This window comes from Helianthus annuus, chromosome 4, assembly GCF_002127325.2.
Source record: "Helianthus annuus cultivar XRQ/B chromosome 4, HanXRQr2.0-SUNRISE, whole genome shotgun sequence".
Taxonomy (NCBI): Eukaryota; Viridiplantae; Streptophyta; class Magnoliopsida; order Asterales; family Asteraceae; genus Helianthus; species Helianthus annuus.
In genome coordinates, this window is record NC_035436.2 from 184,690,633 (window position 1) to 184,718,084 (window position 27,452).

At 36.1% G+C, this 27,452-nt stretch overlaps 1 protein-coding gene across 1 annotated transcript; it reads left to right on the forward strand.

Moving 5' to 3' along the window:
- The first annotated feature begins 7,832 nt into the window (after positions 1-7,832).
- LOC110935118 (pheromone-processing carboxypeptidase KEX1-like) lies at positions 7,833-10,085 on the forward strand. Its single transcript, XM_022177683.1, has 2 exons — positions 7,833-8,945; positions 9,896-10,085. Exon 1 carries the CDS (start codon positions 8,545-8,547, stop codon positions 8,938-8,940), a length of 396 nt encoding a protein of 131 aa, XP_022033375.1. The 5' UTR covers positions 7,833-8,544; the 3' UTR covers positions 8,941-8,945; positions 9,896-10,085.
- Positions 10,086-27,452: the final 17,367 nt, after the last annotated feature.

The window sequence follows — 27,452 nt, forward strand, 5'->3', positions numbered from 1 at the left end:
TTGTTACCGATAGTACCTGTTGAGGTAAGTCATATCATGTTAGAACTTGCATACATGTGTTTGGGTTGGTTGAGTAAAACTAAAATGAACATGATTAGGATCAAAATGTACAGCCCGTTTTCATAACCGAGTCTACTGTTATATCTGACTGGATGCATGCAGTTTGTTTTGTTAAGATTATGGTAAATAAATGTGCATATGCATAAAAAAGGCTTACCTTTGAAACATTTGGACCTAGACTTCTATGCACACTACAGCATTTTAAGCATAGAAACACTCCAATGGTAGGTGACCTGGTTCAAAACCAATTTATATTTATTAAAAACCTATTTACCTAAAAGCACTAATAAATAATAATCACAAAGGAAGGTTGGGTTCGTCGTCCCAGATGCACACGGTTGGGGAAGTACAAGTTGGTCGATAGGTAGGGGTCAGTAGAGTGACGTTAGAGGACTAGAAGTAGTAGTACGTAGTAGATGATAGTTCAGTGGGGAGAGGTAGGGTTCGGGCACTTGGATCATTGTGGTCTACTTTTTCTGATGTCATCATGTGTTATTGACCTCTATCTTTTCCTTTCTTATTAATATATTTTGTCAAGCAACTTAATACGAATTAGAGAACATGTTATAAGTTTATTTGCTGAATGACGGAAGTATGTGATTATAGAAAATGGGATATATAGCAAAAAATTAATGGGAATAAAATCTATAATTTATTTATTTTTTATTTTTTTGGCTAAAGTCTACCGTATATCAAAAGTGAAGAGAAAATCTGTAAGTTCAGAATGAAGGGTTAAATTAATAAAACTATATACATGGACCATATGTGTAGTTTCTTAGCCGCGTAGTATACTCTAACGCCCATAGGTGTTAATTCTGGTTGGTATCCGTTAACGCCCGTCATACCGGAGGGGTGTTAATTAAGTAGGGGTGTTCTTCGGGTTTCGGGTTTTTCGGGTCGGATTGTTCGGGTTTTTGGTTAAGAAAAAGTGACCCGATAACCAACCCATTTAAAGTTTGGGTTGTTTGGGTATGGGTTATTCGGGTTCGGGTTTAGATGTAAAATGAAAAAAAAAGAATGTTTTTTTTTTAGAAAATATCATCATATATATCATGTTAAAAAATATCATCACATATTCAATCATCATTTAACAATATAGCATGATGAGAGGGTGGAGTTATTGTAAAAAACACCAAAAGTGTGAGAAAGGTAAGAAAGAATCTCAACCATTAGATCTAAATTAATTGAAAAGGGTAAGATTGTAAATGCATTAACAAATTCAAATATGGTAATCCTTGATTTAAGGATTTGGAGAGAGAAAATCCTTGATTTAAGGAATATAACCGTCCATAACATCATTCCTTTTAAATTTTTTTGCATCATTCACAGGATCAGAGCCATGTTCATGACATGGTGTTTTAAAAAAAATCATAGTTCAATTCATGGTGTTTTTACGAAAAAAATAGAACACAATTCAGTAAACAAAAATATAACACCATTCAGTACACAAAATAACACCATTCAGTACAAGATATAACACCATTCAGTAAATAAAAAATAACATCATTCAGAAACAAAAAAAAAAAACACCATACAGAAACAAAATAACACCATTCAGAAACAAAAATAACACCATTCAGAAACAAAAAAAAAAACTATCTAGTAAACAAAAAATAACATCATTCAATAAACAATATAACACCATTCAGTCAATAATATAACACAATTCAGTACAAGAATATAACACCATTCAGTAAATAAATATAACACCATTCAGCAACAAAATAACACCATTCAGAAAAGAATAACACCATTCAGTAAAAAATAACACCATTTAGTAAAAAAATAACACCATTCAGTAAAAAATAACACCATTCATAAAAGATAATAACTCCATTCAGAAAAAAAAAAACCACCATTCACAAAAAGATAAAAACACCTCTGCATCATCTTCTCCACTTCCGGCACCACCACTGCCGACCTGGCACCCACCACCGCCGCACCACCAGCGTCAGAGGGCCGCACATCAGAGGGCCGCAATCTTGAACGAAAATTACATCAGTTGAGGGACATCCAGATCCAAATCGAACAGAATCGCGCCTCAGAAACTCGTGAAACAACAAATTATGAAACGATAATTAGGTTTAGGTTTTGTAAATGAGAACGTGGATCGATTGACGGTAAAATCTGGATTCTGGAGGTTTGTTAATTTTGAATTGGTTGTGATTTCAGGTTTTTAGGTTATTGTTCGATTAATTGGAGAGAGATCGGAATTATAGGAATTTTGATTTACAGTTTCCTATTTTGAATGGATATAAAGACTTTATTACCCCTATAATTTTCAATTCAGTCCAAATTAAGAAAAATATTTTACATTTTGGTCCCTATTGATCTCAACCATTAGATCAAAAGATCTAATGGTTGAGATTCTTTCTTACCTTTCTCACACTTTGGGCCTTTTTTACAGGATCCTTTACCTATATACCCATGATGATATTCAAAAGTTTCAAAACTTAATGGAGTTATTATCTTTTATGAATGGTGTTATTTTTTACTGAATGGTGTTATTTTTTTACTAAATGGTGTTATTTTTTACTGAATGGTGTTATTCTTTTCTGAATGGTGTTATTTTGTTGCTGAATGGTGTTATATTTATTTACTGAATGGTGTTATATTCTTGTACTGAATTGTGTTATATTATTGACTGAATGGTGTTATATTGTTTATTGAATGATGTTATTTTTGTTTACTAGATAGTTTTTTTTTTGTTTCTAAATGGTGTTATTTTTGTTTCTGAATGGTGTTATTTTGTTTCTGTATGGTGTTTTTTTTTGTTTCTGAATGGTGTTATTTTTTGTTTACTGAATGGTGTTATATCTTGTACTGAATGGTGTTATTTTGTGTACTGAATGGTGTTATATTTTTGTTTACTGAATGGTGTTATATTTTTTTCGTAAAAACACCATGAATTGAACTATGAATTTTTTTAAAACACCATGTCATGAACATGGCTCTGATTCTGTGAATGATGCAAAAAAATTTAAAAGAAATGATGTTATGGACGGTTATATTCCTTAAATCAAGGATTTTCTCTCTCCAAATCCTTAAATCAAGGATTACCATATTTGAATTTGTTAATGCATTTACAATCTTACCCTTTTCAATTAATTTAGATCTAATGGTTGAGATTCTTTCTTACCTTTCTCACACTTTTGGTGTTTTTTACAATAACTCCACCCTATATATATATATATATATATATATATATAAATTTACGGTTTCAAAAAAATAAATAATATTTGGGTTGGTAAAAAACTATTTATGAGAGATACCTTGGTATTATAAGGTGTGAGATAGATATTTGAGTCGTCGGTCTAATGTTGACAATTTTTTTTGAACGGTAAGTAATGATGTGTAAATCACTGTGATACAGGACGCTGTGGCCAAGGTCAACTATTCTTTCGCCGTTAACCCCTTGGCTCTCTCAAATGCGCGGAAACCCGATCTACACCCGCCCGAAGGCACGCCAGTGTAATAATCGGTAAAACTTCGCCTCCCAACCAAGACGAACCGACGCCACCCATATTCGTCTTTCACTTGGATGTCGCAGAAAATAATTGAGAGAATGGAAGTCGAACCTTAATCACAAGAAATACAAAGTTTGAGTCAGCAAGGATACAATCCTAAAGGGTTGGATTATTGGAAGATAATGAATTAAGTTATTAATGCAAATTATGGTAGGCCCCGCTTTTGGCGGTGACGTTACCCTCGGCTAAGTAGTCTGAGTCAGCAGGGATACAGTCCTAAATAGTCGGGTTATAGTATTAATAGTAGTTAACTTATGAGGGGGTCAAAGAGTTTGGATCCCCGCCATCCAATACCTATGGGCATTGAAGGAGATCCTACTAAATTTGACCCAGGTCCCTTGCAGGACCTCTAAACGCTGAACAAGCGCAAGACCCTTACCAAACCGTTCCCTTAACCCCCGACCAGGTAGCCAACATACCTCCATATAGACCGTGGAGATATGAATGGTGAAAATCTTTTATTTTATATAGACAGTAAAATAATGCCAAGACACCACGGACAAACGATAAGGAAAGATCACCTTCAACATAAGCAACTAGTTATTAAAGTTATTAATACAAAACCAAATAAAAAGTGCAAAAGATTAAAAATAAAAAGTATTATACTAAACACTTGTCTTCACCAAGTGATGTAAGAGACTTAGGCAAACATGGCCTTGATTGTCAAGAACTCTTACTATCAATCTTGGATCCCGAGACGACTCACACACTCTACAATGGACAATGGATGATGGTGGTGGATGATGGTGTTATGGTGGTGGTGGGTGGTGGATGAAGTGTGAGAGAGGTGGTGTGCCAAGGGATGAGTTGGAATGAAACCAAGCACTCCTATTTATAGGCTGAACAGAAGGTTGGGCACGGCCCCGTGTCCGCTGGACACGCCCCCGTGCCCGTCTGACACTCTCTCTCTTCATTAATTGTAATTCGCAATTACAATTAATGCGCCTGCTGTACTTTCGCCACGCCCCCGTGCTCACTGGACACGGCCCCGTGGTGGGCAATAGAAGCTTCTACAGGTTTGTCTTTTCTGCTGCTTCTTGGGCACGGCCCCGTGCTGGCTGAGCACGGGGCGGGTTGAGGCTTTTGTTTTCTCTTCTTCGCTTGGGAGGATGCCGTTGAGGGTTCGGGCAGTCTACTTTTATTCCTTTTCCTGTATTTATGTTAGAATTAGTTGTCTTTTTGCTTCTTTTGTGAATTTGAGCTCATTTCATCCTGAAAATACAAAAGAAAGACAAAAACACTTTTTTTCCAACATTAGTACTTAGAAAGGGTTAGTTTTATACCTTATTTGATGTAATTTATATGTTGCATTTTACACACATCAGCCATGTCATGCATCATCATGATGTGTTCGCGAATGCCGCTCCTCCCATCATATTTAGTTGTCACCAGCTTGAGGATAAGAGTGCTTGCGTGTGCCTTTGATGTTCCCTTGAATTGATTCTCCACATAAGCCAAATAGGTTTTAGCATCTTCAGAATCAGGAATGGCCCCTCTGATTGAGTTATGAATGGATTGCTTCATGAATATGAGAGACATGCGGTTACACCTGGTCCATTTATCATGGACTATCTGCTCAGCAGCAGTACTAGTAGCGGTAAAGTCCGCTGGCTTATTCTCTCTTAGAGCATAATCAAAGTCTAGCAATCCTAGTGTAAGCATGAGGGCATCCTTCCATTCAGCAAAGTTATCACCCGTCAAAGGTGGAATCCCGCAATTGGGTGCTGATAGTGGAAATAAGATGAGCAAGTTATGATACAAAAGAAGAAGTCCTAATGTGATCTAATGGGCATGTTATACTAAGGCAGGCATAAATAATTACAATTTTAATTATGAAGCTGTGATATTGTCTATTACTAACATCAAAATAATAGACTTAGTAAAAATTCTACTTAAACGAAGACAAATCAGCTTTGGCCAGAAGTGTAATCATTTAAGTATGTGTGCAAAGTAATCATGACAAATCAGCTTTGGCCAGAAATGAGACAATCACTTTAGTTATGCACTTGTCAAGCATGCTAAACATAAATGAATTAAATCAGCTTTGGCCAGAATTAAGACATTTCACGTTTGTAATGCATACTTAACATAGCTTTCATGATACTTGAACAATAAATAGATGTATTAAATCAGCTTTGGCCAGAATTAATACATCAGAAGCTCATTCAAGTGAAGCTATTTTGGTTTTGTAAAATTATCTGATTCTGATTAATTAATTAAGTGTTAACAAAACCAAGTATTTAATAGCAAACCACCTGTTAGCGCGGATCGAACTGAGTTTTGAGATCTCGAGTTAGTTATGAGGTTTCGAATCGCAACCTTAGTCTCGAGTTGTAGCCTTATGGTCTCGAGTCGCAACCTTAGTCTCGAGTTATGACCTTATGGTCTCGAGTAGCAACCTTGGTCTCGAGTAGCAACCTTGTGGTCTCGAGTTATGACCTTATGGTCTCGAGTAGCAACCTTGGTCTCGAGTAGCAACCTTGGTCTCGAGTTGTACAGATTTGAGAGCCCTTATGATTTTGAGTCGAGACCTTGTGGTCTCGAGTCGAGACCTTGTGGTCTCGAGTCGAGATCTGATGGTCTCAATTCGCAGTCTGATGGTCTCGAATCCCTGTTAACAGCTGTTTTTGTGATGATAACTGAAAACTCAAAATTTTAGGGATTGTGGGATAATGTTTCCTGTTTTATTGCTGATCTAAATTATCAAAAGATTTCGTAATAATAACTGATTATCTTTTTAACAGTTTCCGAAAACTTAATAGATAAAATTAAGATCAAACATTGGAAAAACATCCACTAATCCAAATTATATTCCAAAACTTAATGGATTTTCGAGTTTTCTTAGAACAATATGATGAACCCTAAAAAATAAAATCATAATTCTGGGTTCCGAAATCTAGATTTTAAGATTTTGTTAACAGATTTCGTATACTAGGTTACCCATTAAGGACTCGAAACAGCCGTGATTTTTATGAACTTTCAAAATTCCGTTTTCCAGATTTTTGATCCCAGAATAATGGATACAAAACCAGAATTGATTTATCAACATATGCTCTGATACCACATGTTGGATCAGTTCTGTTTAAACATAATGGAAAACATGAATAATACCTGTTACAGCAGACATGCCAGCAGAGAATCCAGTCAGAGATGCAGCCATTGAGTTCGACATGATTGTCAGGATGATCTGGTTCCTCCTTAGGGTGTAAGTTAATGATGGTGATGAAACCGAAAGTAGGGTAGTTTCGGTTATGGGGAGAGAGACGAAATATTGATGTTACGAGGGTTTGTGATTGTGTAATGTGTGTAACCCCTTAACTCTCTAATAAGCCCCTTATTTATACACCCAAGAGGAAACCCAATTAGTTAATAAGGGTAATTTGGTCCATCAACAATTACCAACTAATTATTAATAGGTTATTAATATATTTTGATCTAATATAATATAAATGATTATAAAGGCTACAAGATTAAATATTACATTAATAATATATTTAATCTCACATTTTAATATAATTAAACGAACACGAACGTAACTGAACATATTACCGAACGTTCACGAATGCATTCGAACGAACGAGACCTTTGTTCGTGTTCGTTCGCTAAGCTAAATGGACGGAATTTTATTTGCCAATTTGAATCAAGTTTGAATGTGAATGATGGACCGTCCGCGAAATACAACACCCATATCCCACATGCATTTCTTTCTCCGCCATCCCCTATGTTGTTGACCTGAAATATTTTTCAACCAATTTGAGTCTTGACTTTGGTCAAAACAGTCACACAATAACGATTCGAAATCATGCAAAGAAAACAGCAAAAACATACATACTAAACTTTTTAGCCATTGATGTTGGTGCGCTTGACTATATAAACTAAAACTAAAACTAAAGTCAAATTAACATGTGATGTTTGTATATACTTCTACGATGGTTAAATAATTATATCTGTAAAGTTCAAATACTATTGTATAACGAATCATCCAATTTTTTTTTATAGATTCTATTGTTTTATATAAACATTCTACTACTCTAGTAAATAACACTTTTTTGCCTATTGCTTTTTTTTTCCGGGTGACCCTTTAAAACTAATAGTGTCTCTAATTGCTCTAACTCATGCCAACGGTGCGTTTGTGTTGGCAGAGTTGACCACCAATCAAAATCCTTTATTTGGAGGGGGCTTCAACCCACACCATCCTTGCCATAATAAGTACTACTGTCATACAAGATATCCAACCTTATAAGTACTACTAGCATACAAACCCCATCCCCATTTCTTCTAAATCCCAGTTTCTTCCTCATCTTTAACACTTGCTTCAATGAGTTCCAACAAAAAAAGAGTGCTGGCCGACCTTGAAATGATACCCTTATTTCCATGTCTTCCAGCTACTTTATCACCTACTTTTATTTCACGTTTCTGTAAAATATATACACGAATACTTTCTGTTTTCTCTGTCTCATCTGTCTTAGAACTCTGGACCCATCTCACATCAATAACCCAACCCCTACCGCCTATAGGTATTTATTTTTGATTTTTAATTGATTATTTACCGTAGACCTTCTCGGTAAAACAGATCAAACTTATTATTATCAAAATGATCTGAACTGTTTCAAAGACCCAACATGCATTTTTTGTGCATTGGGCTCTTTCATATAGAAATATCAGCTAGTCCGCCATTTTTATTTTTGACAGAAAAATAAGAAGATGGCTCCATGTGCTCTGAGTCATTCTTTCATATCTTTCGAGATCCACCCTACAATATGGGGTAAAAAAGCCAAAATAAGTGATTTTAGCCCTTATAAAAAGAAAACTGATTCTTGAACCTCTTTCACGCTCATGTCACGTCGAGGTACTGCAGAAGAAAAAACTGCAAAATCCGATCCAATTTTTCGTAATCGATTAGTTCACTCTACTTGATGAGTTTTATGACTACTCTGTTCAAATCCAAGGGAACCCAATGGTGAGTTTGGATGCTATGGAGGCGTTCCTTGGTAGAGATCGACTGAAGGACGCTGGTATGGCCAATAAGAGTGTGCATGACCTTTACCATCGTTTGAAAATTTTAAGGAAAACATATTTCGAGAATCATCGCAGCGATTTAGATATTGATGACATGGAATGGCTTGACCAAGAGACGTATCGACTTTCACACTTGCTTTGGAGAAACGATGACAGTTCTGATAAAGATGAATATAACGATGATGATGCCGCTGAGGAACCAGAAGATGAACAACAAGAGAATCAAGAAGAAGAAGAAGAAGAAGAAGAAGAAGACGACGACGACGACGACGATGATGATGATGATGATGAACCTGAACACGATGATGAACCTGAAGACGGTGGTGATGATTAAAAGAGGTTAGTGGCTTTGATATATCATAAAACCGTTTTTTATATATTTCATGTTAACCTTGGTGTGTGTGTATACGTGAGTATATTTTGTTTGTATATAAAACATTTTGTTTTTGGTTTTACACGTCTCATGTTTTGATCAAGAAATGTAGTTTAAAATATATGATATATTTGTATGGTTAAGCTTGAAATAATTTGCATTAGATGATCGGTCACTTATGATATATCATGACAACTGTTTTATGTTAATAACTTATCTTATATATTGTTTGTTGTTCATTAATTATTGGTGTTTATGGTTTGGTTTTGACACTTATTTGGTCAACCCGTAAGAAAAACCCTCAGTAATGGTTTTGACAATTGAAAAGCGAAACTGAATTGTTAGAAAGTAAAACCAAACCAAATGGTTTGAGAAAAAAATAATATTGACCCATATTTAAAAAAAAAAAAAAAAACAAAAGATTGTCGTAAACAAGAAATCAAAACTTAAATTTGGGAACAGACGATTAACATTTTTTTAAAAATATATGCATGTTGATTTGTCGAATAGTAACTTACTAGCTCTTATGTCCTTCGGAATTCAGAATATACTTAGCAAAGTTGTAATTAAACATTTTTAACATAATCATATAGAAACTACTTGGGGTATTCATTATTCGGTTCTAGCTGAGTTAACCTAAAACCAAAGCAAACTGAATAAAAACTCGGTTATTTGGTTCGCTATTGTAGCCGTAACCTAATTTATATTCGGTTACTCGGTTCGTTTTTCGGGTTGACAATCTTTTTCTTTCTTTTTTTTTAAATTCTGGCTTTCGGTTTGACCGTATAACCCGATTAACGGATTTTGATTTGTAGTTTATATTGAACTATATGTGTGTATGTATGTATGTACGTTCAAGTTTACTTCACAACTTCAGCGCCTAATCATCTATTTTTTGTTTTGTTTTGTTTTGTAGAGATGAATAACCTACCATCTGAGTGATGACGTGGATATTTTGGATCTTGTTGAATGTTATGTCGTGACTTTTTTTTAAAAAAAAAAAAACTTGTTTGAAGTTGGTTCTTTTGTTTCAGACTTTGTTTGAAGTTTGTATTTTGGATCTTGTTTGAATTTAGAAGTTATGTTATATTTCTTTTGTTGTGTCATGAGAAGGTTCAAAAAATTAAATTGATTTGTCTGAATCCGGTTAGATTCAGGTAATTCTAACTGAAACCGTAACCGAATTCATATTTGCTTATTTGGTTCGGTTAGGCAATCTTCCAGTCTGGTTAAGTTTCGTGTTCGCTTACACAAAATAAAGAAACGGGTTGGTCACCCATAGAAAAAAGTATGACAAAGACAAATAAGAAGCGAGAGTCTTGCTTCCAAAGACCAACTCCTTTGTTGGCTAAGAAAAGTCAGTGTAAAGTATAAACAACTGAAAACAAGCCCAACTAAAATATACATAGCCCAAGACTATTAGTATGTATACCCACTATAATCGGGCTGGATTAATTGGGCGTGCCCCCACTTATCAACAATCTTATCACAAACTGTCAAGCTGTGAACCCTCGCGTCAACCTCTCAAACTGGTAAACGGCCTACATGTACTCCCATGGTTGAAATGGATCCCTTGAAGGTTAACTCCTTTACATGGCACGCAGGTTTGAACCGAATACCCTATAAAGACAATTTGACCGACCAGGCGTAGCATTCTCGTCCCGCCTGCCTGCCTGCCTACTCATCATGTGGTTTTCACTTGGAAATGACTAATCACCCACTGATTTGATTCCCGCTCGCTAGCCAAGTATGGGACTTGGTATTCGAGTGGTGCAACTCGCCCAAAGAAGCAGTGTTGTAGCCTGGATTTTTTTCCTACGGGTTCGGAAATTTTAGAGAGACGAACAATGGGTTTCGGCTTACTCTGTCCAATCCGTGTAAGATTAAATATATTATGTTTTGTATTTAATCTAGTAGCCATTATAATCATTTACATAATATAGATCAAAATATATAATAACCTATTAAATAATTAGTTGGTAATTGTTGATGGACCATATTACCCTTATTAACTAATTAGGTTTCCTCTTGGGTGCTTATATAAGGAGACTTATGTAGAGGTTAAAGGGTTACACACTTAGACATAACCTAATAATCATAACATCGAATTTTCAGTTATGTTATCACAATGAACAGCTGTAACAGGAGTTTCGAGATCCTTATTCATGACTCGAGACCAAGATCTCGACTCGAGACCACAAGGTCTCTACTCGAAATCATAAGTGTCCTCAAAACTTTTCAACTCGAGACAATGATTTCGACTCGAGACCATAAGGCCTCGACTCGAGACCACTGAGGTTTCGACTAAGGGCTTAAATCTTCACAACTCGAGACCGTGGTTGCGACTCGAGATCTCATCAAGGAGTCGAGATCTCATAAAATACACTAGTCGAGACCATGATTACGACTCGAGATTGAGGTTGCGACTCGAGACCATTAATGAGTCGAGACCTTATAATGTTACAAGATAAGTCGAGAGTTGACTCGAGATCTCACTCGAGACCTCATAACTGAGTCGAGATCTCACTCGAAACCTCATTATTTTAGGTTGTTTAACGCGCAAACAAGTGGTTTGCTATTAGTTTTGTACATACTTAGTTAATTAATCAGAATCAGATAATGTTTTTCAAAACCAAAATAGCTTAACTTGAATGAGCTTCTGATGTATCAATTCTGGCCAAAGCTGATTCGATACATCTACTTATCATTCAAGTATTACGAAAGCTATGTTAAGTGTGTATCATAAACATGAATGTCTTAATATCTGGCCAAAGCTGATTTAATTCCTTCATAGAAAGCATACTTAACAAGTGCATAACTAAAGTAATTGTTTCATTTCTGGCCAAAGCTGATTTGTCACAAACACTTTGCACAAATGCTTGATGTTAGTAATAGACAATATCACAGCTTCATAATTAAAATGGTCATTATTTATGTGTGCCTTAGTATAGCGTGCCCCTTTTTTTTGAACGGGGCAAATTTGGATCACTGACGGACCACTGGAGTATCATCGTGCCACCAGAGGAACCACCCGATCATATCCATCTCCACTAGGCATAATGCCACACCAATTCAGGAGGAAACCCAATAAACATGGGAAAACCCCCTTGTGGGAATCAAACCCATGACCTATTGGTCCCAAAGCCTTATCCCACCACCAAGATGCCACTAGGCTATAAAGCCATAGGCAGTATAGCGTGCCCTTAGATCACATAGTTCTAGATCACATTAGAACTTCTTTCTTAGTATCATAACTTGCTCATCTTATTTCCACTATCAGCACCCAATTGTGGGATTCCACCTTTGACTGGTGATAACTTTGCTGCATGGAAGGATGCTCTCATGCTTACGCTTGGGCTGTTAGACTTTGATTATGCTCTAGGAGAGAATAAGCCAGCGGACCTCACTACTCAAAGCACTGTTGCTGAGCAGTTGACTCATGAGAAGTGGATTAGGTGTAACCGCATGTCTCTCATGTTCATGAAGCAGTCCATAAGCAATGCAATCAGAGGAGTCATTCCTGATTCTGAAGATGCTAAAACCTACTTGGAATATGTGGAGGCGCAATTCAAGGGGACGTCTAAAGCACACGCTAGTACTCTTATCCTCAAGCTGGTGACAACTAAGTATGATGGGAGGAGCGGCATTCGCGAGCACATCATGATGATGAATGACATGGCCAATAAGCTGAAGGGGCTGGAAATGGAGATCAGTGATGGTTTCCTCGTTCATTTTATCATTACTTCGCTTCCTTCGTCCTTTGAAGCATTCAAGATCAATTACAACACTCAGAAGGACAAATGGACGATGAGTGAGCTGGTCGCTATGTGCGTACAGGAGGAAGAGCGTATGAGGATGGATCGCACTACTGATGTTGCTAACTTCACCACCTCCAACTCTAAGAAAAGGAAGAACAATCATCAGAGGAAGGGTGCTTCAAAAGTCCAAAGGCCTAATCCTAATACAAGTGCACCTTCCAGCTCTAAGAACTCCTTAGGAAGAATCCACTGCAAGTTCTGTAAAAAGACAAGACATATGCAGAAGGAATGCCCTGACTTCAAGGAGTGGCTGGCTAAGAAAGGTAATGATTATTTTATGATACTTGAGTCCTATAATTTAAATGTTCCTGCTAATTCTTGGTGGTTTGATTCTGGTTCTATGGTTCATGTTACCAACTCTACTCAGGGATTCCTTACAATCCGGAAGCTGGAAAGAAACCAAAGAACGCTTAAGGTTAGGGATGATCGAGAATTAGAAGTGAAGGCCATTGGAACATTACAATTATTTATGAAAACTGGTTTATGTATTAAACTTTATGATACCTTATATGTTCCTGAGGTAACTCGGAACCTTGTATCAGGACCAAAGTTAGACATGGACGGTTTTATTGTTTCCCATGGTCATCGCAAACTCTCTATCCTCTATGATTCTGTTCTTTATGGTACTGGTATTCTGGATGGTGGTCTCTATAGATTAGAACTAGATGATGATTGTTCCAAATCTTTGTTGTCATATATCATTAATGAATCACTCACAAAGATGAAAGAGAAACGAGACTTAGAAACTTCATCCATGTTGTGGCATCAACGTTTAGGCCACATCTCAAGAGAACGATTAAATCGTCTCGTAAAGGATGAAGTCTTACCTCCTCTCGATTTCTCTGATTTTGGAACATGTGTCAAATGTCTTAAAGGTAAAGTGACATTAGCGAATAAGAAAGGTGCCACTAGGAGCTCTAATTTATTAGAACTCATTCATACTGACATTAGTGGTCCCTACCAAATCGCTGGCATAACAGGACATACTTCATTTATCACTTTCATTGATAATTATTCTCGTTACATGTACTTGTATCTTATTAAGGAGAAATCTGAATCTCTTACAACTTTTAAAGATTATAAGGCTGAAGTTGAAAAGCAATTAGATCATCAGATTAAAGTTGTGAGATCAGATAGAGGCGGTGAATATTATGGAAGACATACTAATGTGGGTCAAGCTCCTGGTCCATTTTATGAGTTTTGTAAGGGCCAGAGGATTGTGAACCAATACACCATGCCTGGTACACCTCAGTAGAACGGTGTCGCTGAACGAAGAAACCGTACCCTTATGAACCTGGTGATTAACATTTAAAAAAAAACAAAAAAACAAAAAAACAAAAGATTGTCGTAAACAAGAAATCAAAACTTAATTTGGTAAACAAAAAATAAAAGATTGACCCATATTTAAAAAAAAACAAAGAAACAAAAGATTGTCGTAAACAAGAAATCAAAACTTAAATTTTGGAACAGACGATTAACATTTTTTTAAAAATATATGCATGTTGATTTGTCGAGTAGTAAATTACTAGCTCTTATGTCCTTCGGAATTCAGAATAAAACAATATACTTAGCAAAGTTGTAATTAAACATTTTTAACATAATCATATAGAAACTACTTGGGGTATTCATTATTCGGTTCTAGCTGAGTTAACCTAAAACCAAAGCAAACTGAATAAAAACTCGGTTATTTGGTTCGCTATTGTAGCCGTAACCTAATTTATATTCGGTTACTCGGTTCGTTTTTCGGGTTGACAATCTTTTTCTTTCTTTTTTTTTTAAATTCTGGCTTTCGGTTTGACCGTATAACCTGATTAACGGATTTTGATTTATAGTTTATATTGAACTATATGTGTGTATGTATGTATGTACGTTCAAGTTTACTTCACAACTTCAGCGCCTAATCATCTATTTTTTGTTTTGTTTTGTAGAGATGAATAACCTACCATCTGAGTGATGACGTGGATATTTTGGATCTTGTTGAATGTTATGTCGTGACTTTTTTTTTTAAAAAAAAAAAACTTGTTTGAAGTTGGTTCTTTTGTTTCAAACTTTGTTTGAAGTTTGTATTTTGAATCTTGTTTGAATTTAGAAGTTATGTTATATTTCTTTTGTTGTGTCATGAGAAGGTTCAAAAAATTAAATTGATTTGACTGAATCCGGTTAGATTCGGGTAATTCTAACTGAAACCGTAACCGAATTCATATTTGCTTATTTGGTTCGGTTAGGCAATCTTCCAGTCTGGTTAAGTTTCGTGTTCGCTTACACAAAATAAAGATAAAACCCGAATTAGTCATTAAACGGGTTGGTCACCAATAGAAAAAAGTATGACAAAGACAAATAAGAAGCGAGAGTCTTGCTTCCAAAGACCAACTCCTTTGTTGGCTAAGAAAAGTCAGTGTAAAGTATAAACAACTGAAAACAAGCCCAACTAAAATATACATAGCGCAAGACTAATAGTATGTATACCCACTATAATCGGGCTGGATTAATTGGGCGTGCCCCCACTTATCAACAATCTTATCACAAACTGTCAAGCTGTGAACCCTCGCGTCAACCTCTCAAACTGGTAGGATTCGTGGGGATGGACACACTATCCTCAAACGGCCTACAGGTACTCCCATGGTTGAAATGGATCCCTTGAAGGTTAACTCCTTTACATGGCACGCAGGTTTGAACCGAATACCCTATAAAGACAATTTGACCGACCCATCCCACCTGCCTGCCTGCTCATCATGTGGTTTTCACTTGGAAAAGCCCTCGTTCACTTCCACTGAGGACCCGTATCCTCGTTCTGATCAAAAGCCCTCGTTCACTGAGGACCCATCCCTCCTGCCTGCCTGCTCATCATGAAGTTCTTTGCCTGCCTGCACGCAGGTTTCGAGGTAAGTTTTACATCAATAGACTCGTATCCTCGTTCTGATCAAAAGCCCTAATACGTCAGTTTGTAATTCGGAAAAAAACATAACTCCGTTAAGTTTTTTTAACTGAGGACCGGTGGAGGAAAAATAAGTGAAAGGTGGGACTGGCATAGGGAATATTCAAACGTGGGACTGGCAATGGCCAATGGTGTTTAGCTGGGATTATTATAGGCCAATTCTCTTTTTTAATTGAAATGTGGGTGAAGGTTCATTGTCAAATTTTCTAGGGGAATTGGCCTGTAATAATCCCACCTAGACCTTTTTGGCCATTAATAATCCCACCTCAGAATATTCCCCCCACCAGTCCCACCTTTCACTTATTTTTCCTACAATGGTCCCCCGTTAAAAAAACTTAACAGAGTTAAGCTTTTTTCCAAATTACAAACATATTTTTTAGGGCTTTTGATCAGAACGATGATACGAGTCCATTGATGTAAAACTTACTTCGAAATGGTGCTCCAAGTGACTTGATTTTGGTTAATTGGAAATTTAAACACCCGAATTGAAGCATCGTTTTCATCGTTTGGAGCATTGTTTCGAGGGAAGTTTTACATTAATGCACTCGTATCGTCGTTCTAATCAAAAGCCCTAAAAAAATTGTTTGTAATTTGGAAAAAAGCTTAACTCCGTTAAGTTATTTTAACGGGGGACCATTGTAGGAAAAATATGTGAAAGGTGGGACTGGTGCGGGAAATATTCTGAGGTGGGATTATTAATGGCCAATAAGGTCTAGGTGGGATTATTACAGGCCAATTTCCCAATTTTCTAAGGTTCGGTGTCAAGTTTTCTAAGGGTTCGGTGTTAAAATATCTATTGGTGCGATGTCGAAATACACTTATATATAACACTAAAAGGTTTTGGTGCGTGTTTGACTGAACCCGTATGTCCCTATGTACCTACGCCCCTACAAAGAACCCATCCTCTCGGTTAATGACGTTATCGATATTAAGTCCACTTGGCCTCACACATCATCTCACAAAGCATCCTCCACCTAATCTTCCTTGCGACCATTTGGTGTATTTGAAGGGCTAGAAACCAAAGAAACTTCAACAACAAACAATTAGAAGCAAAAGACGTCTTCGGAGAAATAAAACTCAACAAATCAAAGAACTTCAACAACAAACAATTAGAAGCAAAAGACAGTCTTTGGAGACATAAAACTCAACTTGTGTCTTTGGTTTAAGCATAATCCTAATTCTACCCATGTGATGTATATATCAACTTATAATTATAAAAGGGTTTTAAAAGTTTGTAATGTCCCTTTTAAAATTTTTCATTACTATTAAATGTGGCATTCTAAGTTGTAAGTATATGACATAAAAGCTGTCATATTTGAGTGTTCATTTAGTTATTCAGAATTGAAAGCTTTACAAGATGAGGGATTAAGAGGAGGAAATTATTGTTATCCTATATATACAAACGTATGTTGTTGTTTGTATTATGGGTTGTTTCATCAAAAGCTTTCATATATTGATTTATTATATGCCTAAAAACATAGCAACGCACTTGTAAAGACAATCAGAGACAACAGACAAAAGTTGAACCTTTGATAATAGTGAGATTGGTGGAATCTTGGGTATATTAAGGTAATAAGGTTGCACCCCGACCCCCCCTAACCGAAAGCGTGCATGATTTCAACCAAAGTATTTCAAAACCAAATGATGGTACATGCACTTATATTAATAGCAAGAACAACTAATGTTAACTATAGTCGTAATTTACCTGTTCGTCTCCGTATTTTGCCCAGAAACGTTCATTGGCTTTGAGAAGAGGGTCTTGAGGTAATAAGGGACTCGCGTCCTTCCACATCTCATCGATGTACTCAAGAATCACTTGTGCACTAGTGCCGGCGCCTTCTTATAAACAGGGTTGTAACAAGAGCTGAGGACTCTTATTGGCATGATCTTCATATATGATTCCGTACTCTATGCCTTTCAGTTTTAGGGCCCAAACAACCCTGTTAACAAATGGGCTAGGCCATGTCCCCAAAAGCTTCAGTACCTTTTCCATTTCCATTTTTGAGGTTGCCTTAGTAATTAGTTGGGTTGTTTCTTACATCGGGCTTTGTAATTAAGTATCTTCTAAGCATATACCTTGTGCATATATTGCTATCGTATATCCACTTGGGAATAGCCCAATGGTGTTGGTGAGTTTAGATAGAGTTTAGGATAGGAGAGGTCAGGGGTTCAATCCCCATGGTGAGCAAGTTTAGCCATTCAAAAAAATATATATAATGCTATCGTATAATAGATGATTTCGTGCATGCTATTTAAATTTTGGAATGGGTGTGACATCAACAAGGGCAAAAACATGGGCAAAAACAAGGGAAAAACATGGGTATGCCTATTTGGTACGCCCACCATCATATTCGACTGAATACTTGTTATCTAAAAATTAGTAAATTATAGAATCTGAATAATATACATGATCGAATTAGTAATTAATTGAGAGATACTAGTTATTGGCACCTCCTAATCTTAAAAACTTTAAATGTGTAAAAGTTAGGGTAATATAAATATTGTCCGTTTTGTCCCCAAGAAACTCACGAATTTGTTTTTGGTTGCCTAGGTGACTTGAAGTTTAAAAACTTCATTTTAAGGTTGGCGGATTTGAATTAATACACAATCATGTTATGAATTTACATCGAGATAGATGGTAAACGAGCACCATATTGGTACTACTCCCACCTAAGCAGACTACTTAGGTGTGAAGTTCCCCTCTCATCCACTACTATCAAACCCAAAACGCATAGGTGATATTCGAGGCCGGGCATTTCTTATGGCCCCGGTATTTCTTTGATGAACAGAACATAACAGAACGATATGAGATTTCCTCTACACTAAAATTAACTACCACCACAATTGGAACATGATAGGTTTGATTTAGAGTATTGCAAGATATCTTGATGATTTAGATAGGACTTGAGGTTCAATTAAGTCATAATGATCGATTGTTCAGGGTGCTAACTCTACTTTGTATACTAGTTAAACGTCTCATTTTCTATAAAATTACTGTATTGTGTCCTAACTTAACTTGTACTCACTGGAATTCTTAAACTTTACATGATCATGTCCGGTTAATTAAATGCAGCCGATTTTCCTATACCCTAACTTGTAACTTTAAATTATTATTAATATTATTAATTTGGATTTTAGAATTGTACTGCATGTGATAGGATTTACACCGTTATCCTAATTATGTGATTTTTTTATATGCGTGTAAAAAATATACCTTTATTGAGGGTTAACATACATGACGAGTATGAAGGTACGTGTACTTCACATTTTGTTACTCCAGTATGTGTATGTCCCTACATCTAACGTCTCATAATCAAGTTCTCTAAATTATAAAATTACTCATTAGAATTTTATAAGAAAATTTACAATAAGTTATGAAAATTAATTAAAGATATATTTAAAGTAGTTCAGAAAAATATTTCACTTCCGATTTACGTCTAGACATGTAGGTCTTGCTAAAATTGACATAGATGATTTCAATGAAACATAAAAAATAACCCTTTTATGTAGTGTTTTCTTAATGGTAACTAATAAAATTGTTTTCAGAATTTTAAGTAGTTCAGTAAATATTTTACTTCCGATTTACGTCTAGACATGTAGGTCTTGCTAAAATTAACATATATGCTTTCATGAAACATAAAAAAAAAAACCCTTATATGTAGTGTTTTCTTATTGGTAACTAATAAAAAAATTTCACAAGATATAAACTAAATAAATTTCATAAAGATTTAAGAAATCATTATAAAAAAGGTTCGTATAACCTTCTTATAAAAGACATCATCTTAAATTGAATGTAAGTTTAAGTTGAATCATTCATATTTATTTGCTTAGATACACATGCATGATAAGTAGAGAGGGCAATCTTGACCCAAAGCCTTCTAAGTAGGTCAGTGTGGGTTGTTTTTAAAATTATATGGGTTGGTTTGGGTAAGATATTTTACCTAAATGGGTCACAATGGGTCACTTGAAATTCCATCTTGTTATTTTCGGGTCAAAGCGGGTCGACAACATTAAAGAAATGGGTCGATGTGGGTTAGTGTCTTAAAGAAACGGGGCAGGTTTCGGATCGGAATGGGTTTCGAGCAGGCACAAGTATCCGCACAAGACGGGTTACGACACGAAACGGGTTTTGGATCGGAACAGGTTCAGTTCAAATTGAGTTTCGGGCCGGGTTTCGGCATGACGCATGTTTTGGATCAGAACGGGGTCGGTTCGGGTCGGGTTTCGGGCCAACACGGGTTTCTGCACGGGACGGGTTTCGGATCGCAACGGGTTTTGGGCCGACACGACTTTCCGCACGAGACGAGTTTCGGGTCTGGACGAGTTTCGTACCATTTCGACGCGAACTGTTTCGACCCGTACCGTTTCAACCAGTACCGTTTCGAATCGAACCGTTTCGACCCGTACCGTTTCGACCAGTACCGTTTCGAATCGAATCGTTTCGACCCGTACCATTTCGACCAGTACCGTTTCGACCCGGACCGTTTCGACCAGAACCGTTTCGAATCAAACCGTTTCAACTCGAACCGTTTCGACCAGTACCATCTGACGATTTAGTGAAATATGTATGCTTTCAAGGTTTGAAAACAATTTTGTTTTTATGTACGTGGCTCACGTATGAACCATCAGACGATTTCGAAAACATTATAAAACTCATTTTTAAGGGTTTTATGATTCTTGCGAAATTCATTTAGTGAAGGATGGAACAAGAGACGAACAGGTTTATTTCAAAAAACACATAAAAGATCTTATTTGCATAGAATAGAGAAGAAGGGTGTAAAATGGTATAGATCTAAGACTAACAGGATAAACACACAAGATATAGCGACAGAAAACGTGACAAAATCTATTATTAACCCAAACCAAAAAGTACCCAACCAAAACCCTAGATCTCAAATATCTGAGATCTATGAAGTACAAAGTACAGATTCAACAGATTAAACAATCTGTTGAATATGAAAGAAGAAATACAACAAGATACAAAGAATATAAACTGAGATCAACACGATCTCAAATACAACAATGATCTCTACACAGAGATCTACAAAACCAACAAAACTCTTCAACGGCTTGAAGATTGCTTGATGAACTGATCGCCACACCAACAACTCTGATCACAGATGATCAAAGCAACATACGGAGAGAATCCAGAGAGAAAACCCTAAGAAATATCTAGATCAACTGAAGACTTCCTTCTCTCTCATCCATTATATACCTGAATACAAAGATGCTTCCACAATAACCCTCAAACAATATAAAATATTCAGAAACACCCCTTGGCCCATAACGACCTCGCAACAACTTTATAACAACTGGACCATTGGACTTATTAGCCCAACAACTTATATAAAAGCCCAACAATAATATGAAGTCCAACAATAATATGTGCAGGTGAAATTATATTAGAGTATACTATTTTAACACCCCCCATAATTTCAAGCTGCAAACATATCAAATAAACCCAACTTTTCACACAACAAACCATGTTGCACTAGATTTAACCCTTTTGTGAAAATGTCTGCTAACTGTTCATCAGTAGCAATTTTATATGGTTCAATAATGCCACTTGCAATTTTTTCTCGCAAAAAATGCAAGTCTAATTCAAAGTGTTTGGTTCGTTCATGAAAAACAGGATTTAAAGAAATGGATATAGCAGACTTGCTATCACACAACAATTTTATTGGCAAAGTACAACTAAATTTCAACTCATGTAAGACATTCTTAATCCACATTACCTCACATGTAGCTGAACACATAGCCCGGTACTCAGCCTCAGCTGTGGACCTAGCTACAACACCTTGTTTCTTGCTTTTCCAAGAAACAAGTGTGTTTCCGACAAAAACTCCAAAACCTGTAACAGATTTTCGAGTTTTGGTACACTTAGCCCAATTCGAATCAACATAACACATAATGTCAAAATTACCTGTTTTTCTGAACAAAACACCCTTCCCTGGACACTGCTTTAAGTACCTTAACAACCTTAAAGCAATATCCAAGTGTGACTGACAAGGCTTATGCATGTATTGACTCAAAAACTGGACAGCATAACTTATGTCTGGACGAGTTAATGACAAGTATATCAACTTGCCTATCAACTTTTGAAACCCAGTCACATTTTCAATAAAATTTGTATCTTTATCAGTTTTAGCAGTTATAACATGTGACTGTTCAATAGGGGTTCCAACAGGCTTACATCCTAAATACCCAAACTCAGCAAGAAGTTCAAGACAGTACTTCCTCTGTGACAAACAAATAGAACCATTTGAGTATAACACCTCAATACCAAGAAAGTACTTTAACAGTCCTAAATCCTTAATTTGAAAGTTATCACTTAAACACCTTTTGACAACTTCAATTTCAGAAGGACTGTTTCCAGTAATAACTATATCATCAACATACACTAACAAAATAATAACAACATCATTCTTATTTAAAACAAACAAAGAATGGTCACAAAGACTTTGAACAAAACCCATATTTAATATAACAGATGTCAATTTTTCATTCCATTTTCTTGGTGCTTGTTTAAGTCCATAAAGGGACTTAACAAGTTTACACACCTTATTTTTATCACTATTATAATAACCTTGAGGTAAACTCATGTAAACCTCTTCAGACAAAGACCCGTACAAAAAAGCATTGTTTATATCGAGTTGATATAAAGGCCAGCCATTATTCACAGCAACTTTTAACACAATCCTAACAGTTACCATTTTAACAACAGGTGAAAAAGTTTCACCAAAGTCAATGCCTTCCCTTTGGTTGAAACCTTTAGCAACTAACCTGGCTTTATACATCTCAATTTCACCACTAGCCTTATATTTTATTTTATATACCCATTTACACCCAATTACACCCAATAGGCTTCCTACCTTTAGGCAATTCAACAATTTCCCAAGTTTTATTTCTAAGAAGAGCCTCCATTTCTTTATTCATGGCCTCGATCCACCTAGGATCTTTTACAGCCTCACTATATAAAGTAGGCTCAGAAGACTTATTCAAAGAAGTAACAAAACACAAATTATCAACAGATAAATTGGCATAATTCACAACTTTTTCAACACCATACTTCACTTTACCTTCTACAACAAAATCACTAAACTTATTTGGAAAAGACACTTTCCTAGAAGATTTCCTAACTGATGGTCCCTCAGATAGGTTGGTCTCATCATGAACTACAGTGTCCTCTGCCCTGCCAATATTACCTACACTACTACTACCCAACTGCCCACTTTCAGAATTAACATTCTCAATATTTTGGGCAGTGGCAGATGTAGAAGGTGACACTGGCTGCTGATCATCACTGCAGTGATCTCGAGCACCAGTTGTACCCTCTTCATCATTGGGAACATTAGGATCTTTAGGTATATTTGTTTCAGTTAAGTCAAAAAAATTTATATGGTTTAAATCAGTTGTATTTATTAATTCTTGACTTTTAACCAGATTAGACTTGAAAGGGTATACATTCTCATAAAACTTTACATCTCTAGAAAAGAACACTTTTCTATTATCTAAACTTAGTAATTTGTAACCCTTTTTCATGTTAGAATAACCAACAAATACACACTTATCAGCATGATAAGTAAATTTATCAGTTTCAGACAAGACAGTACTAAAACAAAGACACCCAAAGTTCCTTAAGTGATCAAGTGAGGGTTTAAAACCATAAACAACTTCATAAGGACTCTTACCATCTAACACAGAAGAGGGTAACCTGTTAATCAAATAAACAGCAGTCAATACACAATCAGACCAGTACTTCAAAGGTAAACCACTTTGAAACATTAAAGCTCTAGCTGTGTTCAAAAGATGCCTATGTTTTCTTTCCACCACACCATTTTGTTGTGGTGTATAAGGACATGAAGTTTGGTGTAATATTCCTTTGTTTTTACAAAACACATTCATTTGATTATTAACAAACTCAGTACCATTATCACTCCTAAACACCTTAATTTTTTTCTCAAACTGAGTTAAAACAAGTTCATAAAAATTACACAGATTTTCAAAAACTTCTGTTTTACTTGTTAACATGTAGCACCAGACAGTTCTAGAAAAATCATCTACAATTGTTAAAAAATATTTGTACCCTTCATAACTTGTAACTTTATATGGTCCCCATACATCAAGGTGAACTAAATCTCCTATAGTCTTTGATTTATGTTCACTAAGAGGAAATGGTACTCTAACTTGTTTAGCCCTGTGACACACATCACATAGACCATGATCAACATTTTTAACACCAAACTTATCTTTTAACACAGCTAGCACTTGATCAGATGGATGACCCAATCTACTATGCCATAATTCAGACTTAACAAAACTATTATAACAGACATTCACAGAATTACCATATTTTCCCACAAAATACAGACCACTATCTTGACTACCAGTCACTAGGATTCTCCCTGATTTGGAATCCTGTAACACACAACTATCTTCTTTAAACAAAACTTTAATATTATTATCCTTAGCTAGCCTATGAACAGATAACAAGTTGACATGATAACCTGGGACATAGAAAACATCTTGTAAAATAACACCACTTATTAACTTGACATTTCCTATTTTTAAAACCTTTACATTTGTTCCATTAGGGTGACCTACTTTTAGGTCAAAGTCTGAAACATCAATTGTGTTAAACATATCTTTATCACTGTTTACCATATGTTGACTAGCCCCAGAGTCAACTATCCAACTCATTATCCCTTCAAAAAACATAGAGCTAGAACAACTAATACCACTATTAGCAAAGTAAGACTCACCCCCTATATTTGTTGACTCCACTCCAGAACTAGCAACATTTGCAGACTTATCACCAACTAAGTTTAACAACTTAGCTATCTGTTCAGGTGTAAAAGGTAAACCAGAAGTAGTCATACCAGAAGATGACCCAACAGCAGCATAAGATTTACTATTTACACTAGCTTTACCAGAAGTATTATTAGTTCTTTTTCTAAAATTAGGAGGGTAACCAATAAGCTCAAAACATCTATCAACAGTGTGACCTAACATATTACAATGTGTACATTTTAAAGCAGGGTTAGGTCCTCTTTGATTTGATGTCTTTTTCTTTGACTCAAATGACTGGTTTGACTTAGAAGCAAAAGAAACACTCTGTTCTTTTGACCCACTACTAGTTAACCTATGTGATTCCTCCCTAGAAACCACAGAATAAGCAACCTTGACAGATGGAAAAGTTTCTCTGGTTAACAGATTTGTTCTCACTGGTTGATAAACATCATCCAGTCCCATAAGAAATTGCATTAGTTTGATCAACATTGTAAAATCATTATAATCTTTAGCTGCTTTACAAGAACATGTTGGCAGTTGAAGCATAACATCAAACTGCTTCCACATTGTTGTTAATCTATTATAATAATCAGCTACAGTTGAACCATTTTGAGAAATACTATTTATTTTTTTGAACAAATCATAAACCACAGAACCATCTATCTTGTCATAAGTTTCTTTCAAATCCTCCCAAACCTCTGAAGCTAAACTAGAAAAAACTTGACCTAAGAAAAGTTCCTCAGACACAGAGTTTAAAAGCCAAGTTAACACCACAGAGTTACACCTATCCCACTGACTAGCAAGCACATCATCCTCAGTGGATTTTTCACACTTTCCATTTACAAAACCGAACTTATTCTTAGCTTCTAAAGCAAGTTTCATAGATGCAGACCACACAGCATAATTTTCAGTACCCTTCAACTTTACACTAACAATAGTAAGGGCACTAGAATCACTAGGGTGTAGGTAAAGTGGATCTCCAATATCCAGTTTACCTATTAAGGTCTGAGATGTACTAGCACCTGGAACAGGTTGATCCACTGGTTCTGGCTGAACCATGATGACACACAATCAAGAAGACAGATAAAACACTATCAAGAAACAACAAATAAACCACACCAATAAACCAACAGAAATACAACACACAATGGCGAAGCTGTATCAGTGTCAAGATTTCAGGTTCATCACTTATAGTGCCTGAACATGTCTTAATACAGGAGCCAAACCCACAAACAACAAGCAAGAAAAAACAATCAAGCAACAGATAAGGTGCCGGTCCTCACTACCCCGACTTCAACTAATCAACCAACAAAAAAACAAAAAACTAACTACAAGAAGGAAAGATCTCACAGTGGGTGCAAAGTCTTCGGACAAGGTGAAGACCGTAACCTTCTAGGGTTACTAGTCAAACACCAAACAATAAAGAACAACTACTGGTTGGTTTGCCCTGAACCTTCTAGGGTTTCAGAGACCAACGCAGTCTTCTCACAGCTACCAAGAACAGTGCCAAGATCCACACCAAATTCACCCCCAAGATCAGATGAACCACAAACTCCACAGATCTACAAAAAACAAACACTATCAGAACAGATCTACAAAAAACAAGTAAGATCTAAACAGCGGAAGACTTAGATCTGCAAATAAGAGCTTTAATGCTCTGATACCATGTAAAATGGTATAGATCTAAGACTAACAGGATAAACACACAAGATATAGCGACAGAAAACGTGACAAAATCTATTATTAACCCAAACCAAAAAGTACCCAACCAAAACCCTAGATCTCAAATATCTGAGATCTATGAAGTACAAAGTACAGATTCAACAGATTAAACAATCTGTTGAATATGAAAGAAGAAATACAACAAGATACAAAGAATATAAACTGAGATCAACACGATCTCAAATACAACAATGATCTCTACACAGAGATCTACAAAACCAACAAAACTCTTCAACAGCTTGAAGATTGCTTGATGAACTGATCGCCACACCAACAACTCTGATCACAGATGATCAAAGCAACATACGGAGAGAATCCAGAGAGAAAACCCTAAGAAATATCTAGATCAACTGAAGACTTCCTTCTCTCTCATCCATTATATACCTGAATACAAAGATGCTTCCACAATAACCCTCAAACAATATAAAATATTCAGAAACACCCCTTGGCCCATAACGACCTCGCAACAACTTTATAACAACTGGACCATTGGACTTATTAGCCCAACAACTTATATAAAAGCCCAACAATAATATGAAGTCCAACAATAATATGTGCAGGTGAAATTATATTAGAGTATACTATTTTAACAAAGGGAAACAAACAGTGGATCTTAATCCAAATAAGAAAAGAATGTTGGATTTTAATAATCCAAGTACATTATTCGAAGGTTACCAACCCGGACCCGTTTTAACACGACAAAATTGCCTCTTGATGTACACTCACTTTAAAAAAACATTTTTTTAACCAACCCGACCCGACTCGAAACCCGTTCTGACCCGAACCCGCTCCGACCCGAACCCATTTTGACCCGAACCCGTTTCGATCCAAACCAAAACAACCCTTTTTTAATTGACCCGTTTTGACCCGAACCCGTTTTGACCCATGACCCGACCCAACCCAACCCAACCCGTTTGCCAGGTCTAGTATATGAAGAATGGCAAAGGGTGTGGTCGTTCAACACAATCCGGCCTACTTGTTTTGTTTCACACTAGGAAATTGCCAATTTTAAGCTAAACTCAATTTGACTCGTTACCAAATATATTATTAAAGTTATTATAAGCATTGATAGGAAAGCATTGTCCCAAAAAGATACTTTTATTACATTAATGGATTCTTTATATTATTAGAGTTATTATAAGCAGTGTTGTAGTAATCGCCAGTCGCTAGTCGGGCGGCGGGGTGGGGACTAGCGATTAATCGGGATT